Source organism: Tamandua tetradactyla, chromosome 5, assembly GCF_023851605.1.
Source record: "Tamandua tetradactyla isolate mTamTet1 chromosome 5, mTamTet1.pri, whole genome shotgun sequence".
NCBI lineage: Eukaryota > Metazoa > Chordata > Mammalia > Pilosa > Myrmecophagidae > Tamandua > Tamandua tetradactyla.
The window spans coordinates 102,550,553-102,564,166 of NC_135331.1; the positions used below are offsets into that span (position 1 = coordinate 102,550,553).

The 13,614-nt window shown below is 35.3% G+C and overlaps 1 protein-coding gene across 7 annotated transcripts in view; it reads right to left on the reverse strand.

The window, feature by feature from the left end:
• SUPT3H (SPT3 homolog, SAGA and STAGA complex component) overlaps positions 1 to 13,614 on the reverse strand; it is a 654,143-nt gene that overhangs the window by 92,266 nt on the left and 548,263 nt on the right. For all 7 annotated transcript variants that reach the window (XM_077161959.1, XM_077161961.1, XM_077161962.1 and 4 more), the window contains 3 exons: positions 9,564 to 9,676; positions 8,650 to 8,757; positions 2,700 to 2,867 (listed from right to left, as the gene is read on the reverse strand). In XM_077161959.1, coding sequence (XP_077018074.1) covers positions 2,700 to 2,867; positions 8,650 to 8,757; positions 9,564 to 9,676 — 389 coding nt within the window. The remainder of the gene's footprint in view (positions 1 to 2,699; positions 2,868 to 8,649; positions 8,758 to 9,563; positions 9,677 to 13,614) is intronic.

Consider the following 13,614-nt stretch of genomic DNA (forward strand, 5'->3'; position numbering starts at 1 on the left):
TATTACATACAGGAAAAAAAGATTAAAAAGAACTCACTGACTTATGATCAGAAATGATAAATGCTAGGAAATAGTGAAATGATATCATTAAAGTGCTGAAAAATAAAAGTGTCAAATCAGAATTCTATACCTAGCAACAATATCTTCCAGAAATGAAGGCAAAGATATTTTCAGAAATATGAAGACTATGAGATTCCATTACCAGCTAACCTACACTATAGGAAATGCTAAATAAAATTTAGCAGAAAACCAAAGGGAAGCAACACCACAACAATTTTTTCATCAACACAAAGAAATAAAAAACAACCGAGGGTGGTGCAATGGTGGCTCAGTGGCACAATTCTCACCTGCCATGTTGGAGACCCGGTTTCAATTCCCGGAGCCTGCCCAAGCCAAAAATAAACAAACAAACAAACAATGGAAATGTTCAACATGAAGCTTTATTTTTTTTCTTAGTTTCACTGAAATATATTTGATTATCTAAGGCACAAATTATAATTTTTTATGTCGCTGTAACATGTATGACAGTAACAACATAAAGGACAAGAGTGAGGTTGATGTATCTATACAAATATGAGATTATTACATATTATGTAAGTGATGTAGTATAATATTGATTCCAAGTAGATTGAAAAATTTTTTTTTTTAACATGGGCAGGCACCGGGAATTGAACCCGGGTCCTCTGGCATCGCAGGCAAGCATTCCTGCCTGCTGAGCCACCGTGGCCCACCCTCGACTGAAAATTTAAGGATGTGCAATGTAATCTCTAGATTTTACTGTTAAAAGGACAAAAAAAAAAAAAAGGGTGGGCCACGGTGGCTAAGCAGGGAGAGTTCTCACCTGCCATGCTGGAGACCCGGGTTTGACTCCTGGTGCTTGCCCATGCCAAGAAAAAAAAAGAACTGACAGATCCATCAGTGAAAGAAAAGTGAAATTCCAGAAATTAACAAACATGAATATACAATCATTTGATTGTATTGTATTGATTTCAAAGACCGTCTTTTCAATAAAAGCTGTGGAATAAGTAAATAGCCATATGGAAAAAAGTGAACTCAGCCTCAACTGCTACCATACACAAAAGTTAATCTGATCTCATTAATAGAACCAAACATCAAAGCTAAAGCTATAAAGCTTCCATAAGAAAACACTGGAAAGTATCATCATGATTTGGGAGTAGCAAAGCTTTCTTAGACAGGACATAAAATGAAATAAACATAAAGGAAAAACTTGAGAAATTAGACTTCATCATAATTTAATACTTCTGCTTGTCAAAAGACACCATTAAGACAATGAATAGGTAAGTCACAAACTGGGTAAAATGTGAAAAACGTATTTGACAAATGACTATTACGTAGGATATATAACAAATTCTAAGAGACTGGTACTAAAAGATAATACAACTTGAAAAGAAATGGGTAAAGGATTTGAAGAGACACTTCACAGAGGAAGATATATGAATGGCCAATCAGTACATAAAAAATTACTCAACATCATTAGAAATCAGGGAAATGTAAGCTCAAACTATAATGACTTGCCACTAAATTTTCATTAGAATGGTAAGAGTATAAATTATGACATCAAATGTTGATGAGGATGTGAAGCAATTGGAACTCTTATATATTGCTACTGGGGGTATAAAATCGTATATCATTTTGCAAAAATTCTTGCAATTTCTTAAAAATACATACACGCAATTTCTTAAAAATACACATGATTCAATAATGTCATTCCAAGGTACTTAACTAAGAATAATGAAGGCAGTTATCCTCAAAGACTTGAATAAGAATGCTCAGATCAAATTTATTCATAATACCTCAAAACCAGAAACACCCTAGATGTCCATCAACCTGAGACTAAGGTGATACAGCTATACAATGGAATATTACACAGCAATAAAGATGAGTAAATTACACTGATACTGAGAAAACATGAACTTCAAAAACATCCTGAGTGTAAGAAACATCACATGAAAGAGTACATTCTATATGATTCCATCTATATGACATTCTGGAACATATAAAACTAATCTATGTTGAGAAAATCAGAACAATGGTTGCCTTTCTGACAACCATGGCAGGAACTAACTGGAAGGGAGCACTAGAGAAATTTATGGGCTGATGGTTTGACGGTAATGTTCTATATTTTGATAGGGTTTTAAAACAAAACATGTTTATGCATTTGTTAAAACTCACCAAATCGTATACTTAAGTGTTGAGTGGTTCACTGTGTATAAATTTGTTCTCTCCCCCTCAAAAAAGGTTACCATAAACAAATACACTAACTGATGTATTTAGGCATGAAATATAGTGATGTCTACAACTTATTTTGCAATGTAATGTTTATTTTTTGAAAAAGTGTATATTTAAAAAAAAGAGGGACTGGAAGGTAGACAAAGGAACTGTTAGATTGATAGATGGATAGATATGTGATAAGAAATATAGTAAAATGTAGGACCTAGACAGTAGATATAGAGTGCTCACTCTAATTCTTTTCTCTTTACTGTATGTTTGAAATTTTGAAAAATAAATGTTAGGAAAAAATCAAAATCTTACTTTATTCAGAAAAAAAGCTGTTAAAAAAGTATGAGGGAAATAATTAAGCATGGTTAAGTATAAATTGGATGATCCCCAAAATGTGAACTGAAAATACCCTGCCCCCCAACCCACCTCCCCCTACCCCCCAAAAAATTACCACTGACCTTTTTTCTTTTCCTTTGCTTGGTTTTAGTTGAGTCTTGTCCAGCATTCCCATTTCCTAGGGATCCTGAGGTGTTTTTTCCTGAGTGCTGTAATCCAGATGATGGAGCTGTTGGCGTAGGAGGAGGCGTGTTCTCAGGGGAGTCTGGACTAGACTTCATGCAAGAACCCTGCCCAAAGAGATGTGGTTTTGTAGCCAAGTGACCAGGCCTTCTATTAACATTAGATTTTGTGTAATATCTCGTGAATATAATACTACTTGAAGCTTAGAAATATAAAACCACAATTTATTCTTATCCAATCCATAGAAATAATGCCGCCATCTGCCTCTGAGAGTCTAAGTATGTTAAATTTTAATCTGCCTTATCATTTAGACAAAATTAGGATTCACATACAACTTCTAAAACTTTTGCTCATCTTGTCAGATAGACATTTCTACTAGAAGTTTTTCTGGCATTTCAAATTTATATGTCTCAAAACTACCATCACCCCCCCACCCTCTGCAAACAATTTACCTTTCCAGACACTGTGTCAACAGTAACCAGCATTCTTCCAGAAATTCAAATTCAATGTTTTAGGGTCATTACAGACTCCTCCATATCTTCCCACAACAAGTGTATGCTTCCTTCCTAATACCCCTAAAATATTTCTGGTTTCTTTGGCTATGTCTACAAGTCTGTTCTCTTTTCCATGTGGAAAAAGCACTTCAAATATTTGAAGACTGCTACATTTCACAGCCTCTTCTTTATTGGTCAAACAACTCAAATTCCCTCAACTACTTATGACACATGTTTTAGGTCACCCTCATTGGTTACTCTTCTTTAGATATTCTCTACCATGTCAAAGTCTACCCCAAAGGAGGATGCCTAAAAACCCAAACAAAAGCCAATATTTTTTTCTTATCAGTCACATTTCAATATTGGCTTCTAAGAAATTTAGAGGTAAATAAAAGTCTATTAAGTCTTTTTCATGTATGCTATTATTAATCTACATTTTCTTCATTCTATCTGATCAACCATACTAACAATACTATTAACTGGCCTATAGCTGATAGTATAAAAAAGTATTATGCCAGATTTTTCAGAACATCTTCTGGAATTTAGATATTGGTTTTAACAGTTCTTTGACCTGCTTAGAAACACTATCAAACAAGAGGAAATGAAATTAAGGCATGCAACTAGATGAATGAACCTTAAAGAACGTATATTGAATGAAATGTCAGAAACAAAAAGACAAACATTATCATGCCTCACTCATATGGACTAACTATAATATAAAAACTCAGCAAACTGAAGTCAAGAGCACGGGTTATTAGATTGGGGCCTATTGTAAAGGATACTAGATTGTAAGCTCTTACAGCAGTCACATATATTCGGGAGTTGTAACTGTTATTTCTAAATTCTGAGATACTGAGCTATTTGTTTATAACCTGTGTTGTTCCCAGAAGCTTTGGGTATCGATGTGACATATGAGACTCAGAGTTAGAGCTCTGAAGCTATGGGGTACTCAGCAGTATCCCATAGAAGAACTGTTTAAAAGGGTAAAAAAGTAATCAGATTTTGACTAAAGATACGAAGGAAGCTGATCTGGATAGGACTAAGGTAGATAAGAATACAGAGTAAAGGATGATATTGTCTGTATTTTAAAACTTCAACTTCTGTGTAAAACCAAAGGGAGAGATGTTTATTTGGTGCAAAATTTAAATTTTGGGTAGTGCATTACCTAATTTAACTTGTATGGTCAATTTAATTAAACACCATAAGTACATGGAATCTTGAATAGGGCATGAGATTTTGTTGGTTTGTCCAGATTAGTGTGATGCTCAGATGTATACCAGAGTAACATGAGAAGTGGATAAAGAAATGTTTGCAAAGTCCCCTTAGGGGCCCAGGGAGAGGAGGAAATATTCAACTTCCCCATTTGGAAAATTTCTCATATTCTCTCAAGCAGTGGGAACAACCAAATCAATCAATCTTGGGGATTGCCCCTGTGAAGCTTATTCCTACAAAGGATAGGCCAAGCCTACTTCAAATTATGCCTAAGAGTCACCCCCAGAGAATCTCTTTTGTTGCTCAGATGTGGCCTCTCTCTCTAAGCCAACTTGGCAGGTAATCTCACTGCCTTCCTCCCTACATGGGTTATGACTCCCACATATATAAATCTCCCAGGCAATGTGGGAAAGAACTCCTGGAATGAGCCAGGACCTGACATCATGGGACTCAGAAAGCCTTTTTAACCAAGAAGCGGGAAGAGAGAAATGAGATGAAATAAAGTTTCAGTGGCTGGAAGATTTCAAATAGGCAAGAGGTTATTCTTATGCATTATACAGATATTCTTTTTTGGTTTGTGGTGTATTGGAGTGGCTGGAGGGAAGTACCTGAAACTGTCGAACTGTGTTCCTGTAGCCTTGATTCTTGAAGATGATTGTATAAAGATATAACTTTTACAATGTGATGATGTAATGGTGAAAACCATGTATCTGATGCTCCTTTTATATGGGGTGTGGACAGATGAGTAAAAAAAATAAATAAATAATGGGGGGGTAACGGATAAAATACATTGGGTAGATGAAAATACTAATGATCAATGAGAAGGATGGGTAAGGGTATGGTATGTATGAATTTTTTCTTTTTCTCGAATGATGCAAATGTTCTAAAAATGATCATGGTATGAATGCACAACTATGTGATGATATTGTGTGAAGATACACAAATAAAATATTTAAAAAAGAAAAAATAAAAATAAATAAATACAATGAAATAATAAAACTAGAAAATAAAAAAAAAAAAGAGTAAATTAGACTAATCGGGCATGACTTATTCCTGGAAAAACAAGATAACTTCTAGGGATCATTGCTTCCTGCGCATAAACCATATATATACACACAACAACTAGGAAATTAACTTGAATTGATATTAAACTTGCTAGTCTAGTATGAGTAACCCAAGTGTAACTAGTTCAGTCCCTTTATGGTTAGTATTCAAGAACATTATGTGTTAAAATACAATGTACAGTATATTAACTCCATACCTTGAGTTTCTCATTCCAATCCACAATACATAGAACCACCATCTGGATCTTCTTAAAACACCTTTTTGAACTTATCACCCCTCAGTTAAGAAACCTTCAACTGTTCTTTAATAACTCTAGAAGTCTAAAACCCTCCATAATTCAGGCTTCAATTTTCTTTTCTTTTTTTACAGATTTAGAGCATTTTATTTGGGACTCCAAAATTTTGCTGCAACAAAAAGTTGAATCACTTGCCAAAGTGGAAGAAGCTTTGAACTTATAGGGATGGGAAGCTATTTTTATGGAGATAAAAGGGAACTTAGTTTGACTCTTATTGGTTACAGGAGGGTTTTCACTTCTTTGGGGTAGATTTAGAGGTCTTAATTTTCTAATATAAGTTCTTATTACTCCTCTTCAATTAATCCTTTGTTTAATATTTTAACCAGGATTCTTTTTCTGTAAACTGTACTTATGCTGCCTCTGCAGCTCATTTCTAACTGCTCCTCAAAGATCTATCCTTCCTTCCATGCCCAGCTTAAGTCCCAAATCCTCTCTGAAATCCTTTTTGACTGTAACTAGGGAGTTTATCTCTGACTTTTCTGTCTGTGCAACTCATTTGGAAATTAGCGTATACTATCTTGCTTTATTTGTTTTGTTTATTCATTCATTCCTTTGCTTATTATTTTTTTAAATTACTTATTTAAAAAAACATTCTGTCACCCTGAACACAGAATCATATCAGTCTCCAAAGTCCTCCTCTGCAGCAAATTTGGTACTGTTCTTAAAGCGGGCTTTGAAAATGCTCATTGTTGATTCGTGATGTTGATGAGTAAGATTCCGACTTTATTACATTCCTACTGGTTACCAGTTCTCTTTGTTTCCTGTCAGCTAGTAATAGGAGGAAGGAAGATATCCAATCTCCCTTAAAGCTTAGTCAGGAAAGAGGGTGAGGGTAGGGGGGACCTACAAGGCTAGGGAAAAGCTTGAGGCTTGTACTAACATATTTAGGATGTTCTGTGACACTCATGCTCCCACTCCCAGAGAGCCCAGGATATCCAGCATACACAGGGCATTCTTCTCAACTGCTGTATTGCTGGGAATAGTGGCTGTGGTTGCTGAGTAGGACCCAAGGGCGGTCTGGCCACCCTGGAGAACCAAGAAAGGGATAAAATAAGAGCTTTTCTTAATTTTGCAAGCAATCGTTTAAGGTAAAAACTCAGCTTGTTATGTTCACTGTTAACTTCTTCAATTAGAATGTTACAGCAAATTTGTCTGATGTTAATGAAAAGCATACATATATATACATATTCATAAAGCGAACATGAAACAAACACATTTTAAAGAGTGCTCTTTGACATAATTTGCGTTTGTAACAAAAAGAAAACAAATATTGTTTAATCAACTGGGTAAGTTTTAGGGAGTTTTGAAGTGCATTGACTGATACTGATGTATGACTCTTTTCAAGGAAAAAAATGGATTTTTAATGCATATAAACATTTTGAGCCCTACTTGGATCCCAATCTAATCTGTTTCTCTAAAGGCCATAAAAAGGTGTCAAGATGACTTCTGGCTTGCAATAAGATGCTATAAAGGCATATATCTTAATGTATTTTGTAAGTATGCCACAGCAAAAATATTTAAACATGGAGTCCATTGGGTTCATAGATCTCTTAGATTCAGAGAATGGCTTCAACACATCTCTGAAGCTGCATGAAAAATTTGTGAATATGTTTACGGAAAAAGGGTGTACAGTTTTTATCAGATTCTCAAAGGGGGTATGTGACCTAAAAAAGGTTATATCTAATTCTTAAAGACTATTTAAGCCACCATCTTCACCCACAGATAATATCAGGGAGCAGATATTTGTGATAAGGTATAGATATAAGTGGGGCTTATACATTGTCAAGTTTTATATTTCATCCAACTTGATCTAAAACTCACTTCACATTTGATATGCAGATGCTAACCTAACCTTCCCGCTGTTTCTCTAAGGTTATTAGACCGAATTACATTAACTACTGCTTTTGTTAATAAAAAGCGATATTAGGGTGGGCCACGGTGGCTCAGTAGGCAGAGTTCCCGCCTTCCATGCTGGAGACCCGGGTTTGATTCCCGGTGCCTGCCCACAGAGAGAAAAAAAAAAAAAAAGCAATATTAGCAAACTCTTTCAATATATTACTATCTGGTTTTTAGATATACATTGCTTACAGAGTATGTTTTTTTTATGACAAAAGTGGTTCATAATTATTACATAAAGCCTTAAAGTTGGCAGAAAGACTTTCTGGTCCTTACAGCTGGAGATCCCAGCAGCATAATCCAGATAAGAAAAGGATGTGATCTTCACATGATAGGAACAATTTAAAAACTGAGGATGAAGAGGGCTATACATCTTTTTTTTTAACATGGGCAGGCACCGGGAATCGAACTCGGGTCCTCTGGCATGGCAGACAAGCATTCTTGCCTGCTGAGCCACCATGGCCCGAGGGCTACACATCTTAAAATCAGGTTTAGAGATGGATCAATAATTGAAACTGAAAATTACCAATAACATCAGGAATTATATAAGTAACAATGACCCCCTCGTCTCTTGAGACACAAAGAAATAAATTACATTTCTTAACATCATTCAATTACCTAAGCCAATTTTTCATCTCCTATGAAAACGGGAAGTTCTCTGCAACTATTCATCTTTCACTGAAGGGCAGGGAAAGTTAAGTAAGTCAAGGAAAGGGTGAAAAAAATCAATATGTTCAGTGGATTGTCAGGGTCTGGCACATAGTAGGTGCTCCATAAATATCCAGTTAAATGTTGAATGCATTAAGATCCTTTGACTGAAGGCCATATATTCCAACATAACCTTTTCCAAAGAAGCATTAATACAAATACCACACTTAGGAACAAAACCACAGATTTGTCAAAGAAGATGGATTTTTTTATAATTACCTCGGCAGAGTTGTGATACTGGATGAAAGTTGCAGAAATGACATGGCTGAAGGGGTCCCCTGCCTTGGTTATCATGTCTTGCCTCACAAGAAGGGCCAGATCCACCAACTAGAAGATCAGGAAATAAAAATAAGGTTGTGTGGTATGAATAGTCATGAAAACCACTGAGGTGGTAAAATAAAAAGAAATATATTCTAAATGTTATTGATAATACTGTCTCGTTAAAAATCTGTATTTTGTACATGAGCACATGCTTTCACTGAATGGTGAATGGACCTGTCCTAGGATCTGTACATGAACACAAATGAGATATTCTGACTTTCTAGGGAAGTGGTTCTCAAACTTTATTTTCAGAATCACTAGGGAAGCATTTTGAAATACAGATTTCTGGGCTCCAGGCCCAATTATTCTAATTCTATAGGATTGCTAAGGGATGTAGATTAGAAATTTTCATTTTAAACAAGAACAAAGGAGATGACGATGTCTGTGGTCTAAGGACCTCACTCTAAGAAACTCTAATTCCAGACTAAATTTGGTAAGCACTCAGGAGATCTCACATACCAGAAAGGTATTTTACAAACCTCAAAGGTAATCTCTAACAGAACAGATGTGGACCTAGAGTTCCATGTCAAGAAAAAGTATGCAGGGACTTCATTTCTGGTTAGGATAAAGTTGCAAGAGGCAGTTACTTTTATCCTAACATTCATAAGAGCTGCGAATGCAAAGAAACGTGATTGAACTGAATTCCAGAAAATAAGACTGTCACAGGAGAGAACTTATGACTGCTCTCATTCCTAGTAGAACAGCAAGTGGAAGAGGAATTGGTTATAGCCAGGAACAGCAAGAAATCAGTCAAATTTTTAATGAACTTTTAATGACCATGTATGGCTTGATATGATAGATTATATTCTTACCTGTGCCACAGTTTCATATGCTAAATATGCTAAAATTTCCATAGCAACAGCATTAGGCTTTAACTCCATACTATTGCAGTCCAACCAGTCTCGGAATTTGGAGGCTTTTTTGGCTAGCAATCAAAAAAACAAGTACAGAAAAGTTATTAAAAATTTTTTTTTATTGTATAGTATAACATATATACAATGCAAAGAAATAAAAAAGCAATAGTTTTCAAAGCACTCTTCAACAAGTAGTTACAGAACAGATCCCAGAGTTTGTCATGGCCTACCATATGATCCTCTCAGATTTCTCCTTCTAGCTCCTCCAGAATATAGGAGGCTAGAAGGCTTAAATATTTTTTTATCACCTCACTCAACATTCTTCTTTCTTTTTTGTAAAAAATAACATGTATACAAAATAGCAATAAATTTCAAAGCCCAGCAAATTACTTGTAGAACATATTTCAGACTTTGACATGGGTTACTGTAATTTTAGGTTTTTACTTCTAGCTGCTCTAAGATACTGGAGACTAAAATGATTCAGCAATCATATTCATTTGTTAAATTCTGTCTTCTCTGTATAACTTCACCATCACCTTTGATCCTTCTATCCTTCTCTTTAGGGGCGTTGTGGGCTATGGCTATTCTAAATTTTTCATGTTGGAAGGGTCTGTTACTAATATGGGGTAGGGAGATGGACCTACCTGATGGTCTGGAGAGGCTAGGCCCTCTAGGTTTCAAGACTTATTTGGTCCAGGGGCCCATTTGCAGTTTCTGGAAAGTTTCTCTAGTATATGGAACCCTTGAGGAATCTTATATACTGCCCTAGGTGTTCTTTAGGATTGGTTGGAATGGTCCTGGTTGAGATTTGGCAGTTATGATAGGTATCAATGTCTAACTGAAGCTTGCGTAAGAGCAACCTCCAGAGTAGCTCTCGACTATTTCAACTCTCTCTGCCACTGAAAAACTTCTTTTCCCCTTTGGTCAGGATGGAATTGTTGATCCCATGGTTCTAGGGCACAAAATTTAATTTTTAAAAAGTGTTTTAATATTGCATATTACTGTCACAATATGAAAACTAAGTTTCCTGAAAATTACATGTGAAAAAATGAAAAGTGCAATGTTTCCAAAATTTTATTGATATCTAGATATTCTGGCCCCAAGAAATCCAAGTTTTAACCCTCAGTTCAAAAGCAACATAATAGTTGCTTTCAAGAAATCCTTTACGCATTAGGGTACTTTATTTTGCATCTATGCTCTAAGATGTAGTTTACTAAACCGTTTGATGTTTAGCTGTTATTCATAGTGCTTCAGAGTAAGTTACCTTTGGCCAAAATTCACCTTACACCTATGGTCAGAAGGATTACTCTGCCTGACATAACTTTAATTTATTCTTGTGGAAAGAAATTCCTGCAAAAAAGAACCTATGATGCAAAAAGGAACATGTTGAAAATGCATTTTTAGTACCTTTCAAAATGTTTCTTTTACTGGAATAGGCTCAAGGCAGGGGATTAAGAATTAAATAAAATAAACTGACATTTGGTCTGATATAAACCTTTAGGTTCATTTCCTGGATTCAATGATGTCCAAATTCTTAAGCCTGATTGTCAAAACCATCTAAACGGATTCTAACCTCCTTTACAATTAAATAATCTATTTCTTCTTTATTAAACTGTCACATGGCTTCAAGTATTATCTTCTCTGTGTTCATCACTACTCTTTCTCCTCCACAGAATGTTTTCCCATCACTCTTCTTCATGTGAATCCTGACCACAGAGACCAATGGAATACCTCCCTTCTCTAACCATATTGGACACATATCATCAAATATCTTTTCATACCTGCTTATAATTTCTTAAACCATAGTTTAAATTCTTTGTTGGCAAAGACTGTGCCTCATGTCTCACTGTGTATGTAACTGCATCAAGCACATATGGAATAAAACAAATGTAGAACATTCAGCTAAATATCTTTAAACTGCCACAAGGCTAGGCAGGATTTAATTTGATATAGGGCATTTATTAGATATTACTAAGTTAGCTAGTAACCTAGAAATAAAAGGTAGTAAAGATTTTACGAACTATATAAAATAATAGTTTTTAAAAAAATCCACTAATTATTCCTTTGATTAATCTAATCCTATAGGTCTAATAAAATACTTAACAGTAACTCAAAGCGTAATGTTTCGATCCTTATAGATACAGACTTCCATGGATTCCACAAACAGAAGAGTTTTCTTTTAAATAAATCACAGATGACATTTAGTCTTTTTCTCAAAGTGTATATATCCAGAACTATCAAATGTGACAGGATTATGATAATTTTCCCCAAAGACATCTCCCTAAAGTAACTAATTTTCCAAATAATCTCTGACATGTAACATTCCATCTAATTAGTAAGATGCAGTGGCTCACAAACACTAGTTTAACATCTGTGGAATACTGCTGAATTTAAAATTAACAGGCAGTAATTTGACAAGATAAAAAAAAATGCACCTAATTCACTTATCCCTTTGACAGATTGTTAGGAACATAGAAACAGACTACTTTGTGACTATGTCCTAAATACCTTATTTTAAAAGTGAGGAAAAGGATACTTATTTAATATTCAATCAGATCTTTCCATCTAACCCACAGATTCAGTTTCCTCACTAGATTGTAAGCACTGAGAGACCAGGGACAAGGACCATATACATCATTGTATTCCTAGCACTTTTGGCCTGGCATTAGCAGACTCTCAACAAATATTTCTGGAAGAAATGAATGAATGAACAAATGAATGAATGAACTGAATATATTTCTTTAATAAATGGGTAGGGTCCGAACTTCTCTGTGCATGAAAAAAAAGATGAACAGAGACCTCTTAAACCTCTTGGTTTACTGCTATTTCAGTAACAGGTGAAGATTCTCTGAGCTAATTCCCTCTCCCATAACTGGAAGAAGGATTGCTTCAGAGAGTTCTTCTTATAAGGTTTTGCTGGTTTCAGAGAAAGAGGCACAGATAACCTAGCCATTACAATTTGTTTCCATTAAAAGGTAAGGGGACCTCAGAATGAACTAATTCCTTCTCCACCCCCTTCTTCCCAACATATCAGGAGAAAGGGTAATTTAGAAATTGACCAACAATTTAGATATTTAGATTCTCTAAACAAAGGCCAAAAGTACCTGTATTATGAGCTTGGTGGTATTGCTTGTGTTTTAAACCTGTGCTAGAATTAAAACAACTTTACATAACAATTTCACATGGGATTTTTAAGTTTTTAGAATTCTCACATAGGGCAGGCAATGGTGGCTCAGTGGCTAAGTTCTTGCCTGCTGTGCCAGAGACCCAGGTTCAATTCCCAGTGCCTGCCCATGCAAAAAAAAAAAAAAAAAAAAAAAAAAACTCACATAATTTTATCTCTTATTCACCATTGAGAAGGCAAAATGTCTTACCAGCAAAATTCTAGTTTGTTTCAGTATTCCATTCTCTCACTCCTTTATACTATTTCATGATTTCTAACCTACCCTTTCTCATTATTCGTTCCACTCCCAATTCTTCCCTTAGGACCCTCTGTAATGTTCATTGCACTCTAAGGAAATTCTTCAACTTCAGCCTCTTCAAAAACAAGTTCTTTTTTTTTTGCCTTAAAAACTTCCTCAGAGGACATAGCTTTCCCTGAAATCTTCTGTAGTAGAGGTTCCTTCTTCACTTCCTTCTCTATATATTTATTAGGTACGAACTATTTGCCATCCTATTCATTCCTTCATATCCCATCTACTAAAGGGTCTAGTGGTACTACCTTCATTTTCTCAGTTTCGTCCAGAGGCAAAATACAGAATAATAGACTGGCAGCAGACTTCTTACCAACAGCAGAGGCTAATAGACAATAAAATGATGTTTTATCAGCCTAAAATTTCCTACCCAGCTAAACTATCATTCAAATATGAGAGCCAAATAAGGCTGTTTTCTAACAAAAATGACTGCATTAAGCACTTAAAGATCTTCAGGAAAAGCAAAATTGGGTTGAGAAGGGAAGTTTAGGTATTTGTTATCTGTTGTGGTGTAGAGCTATATGTACCCCCCAAAA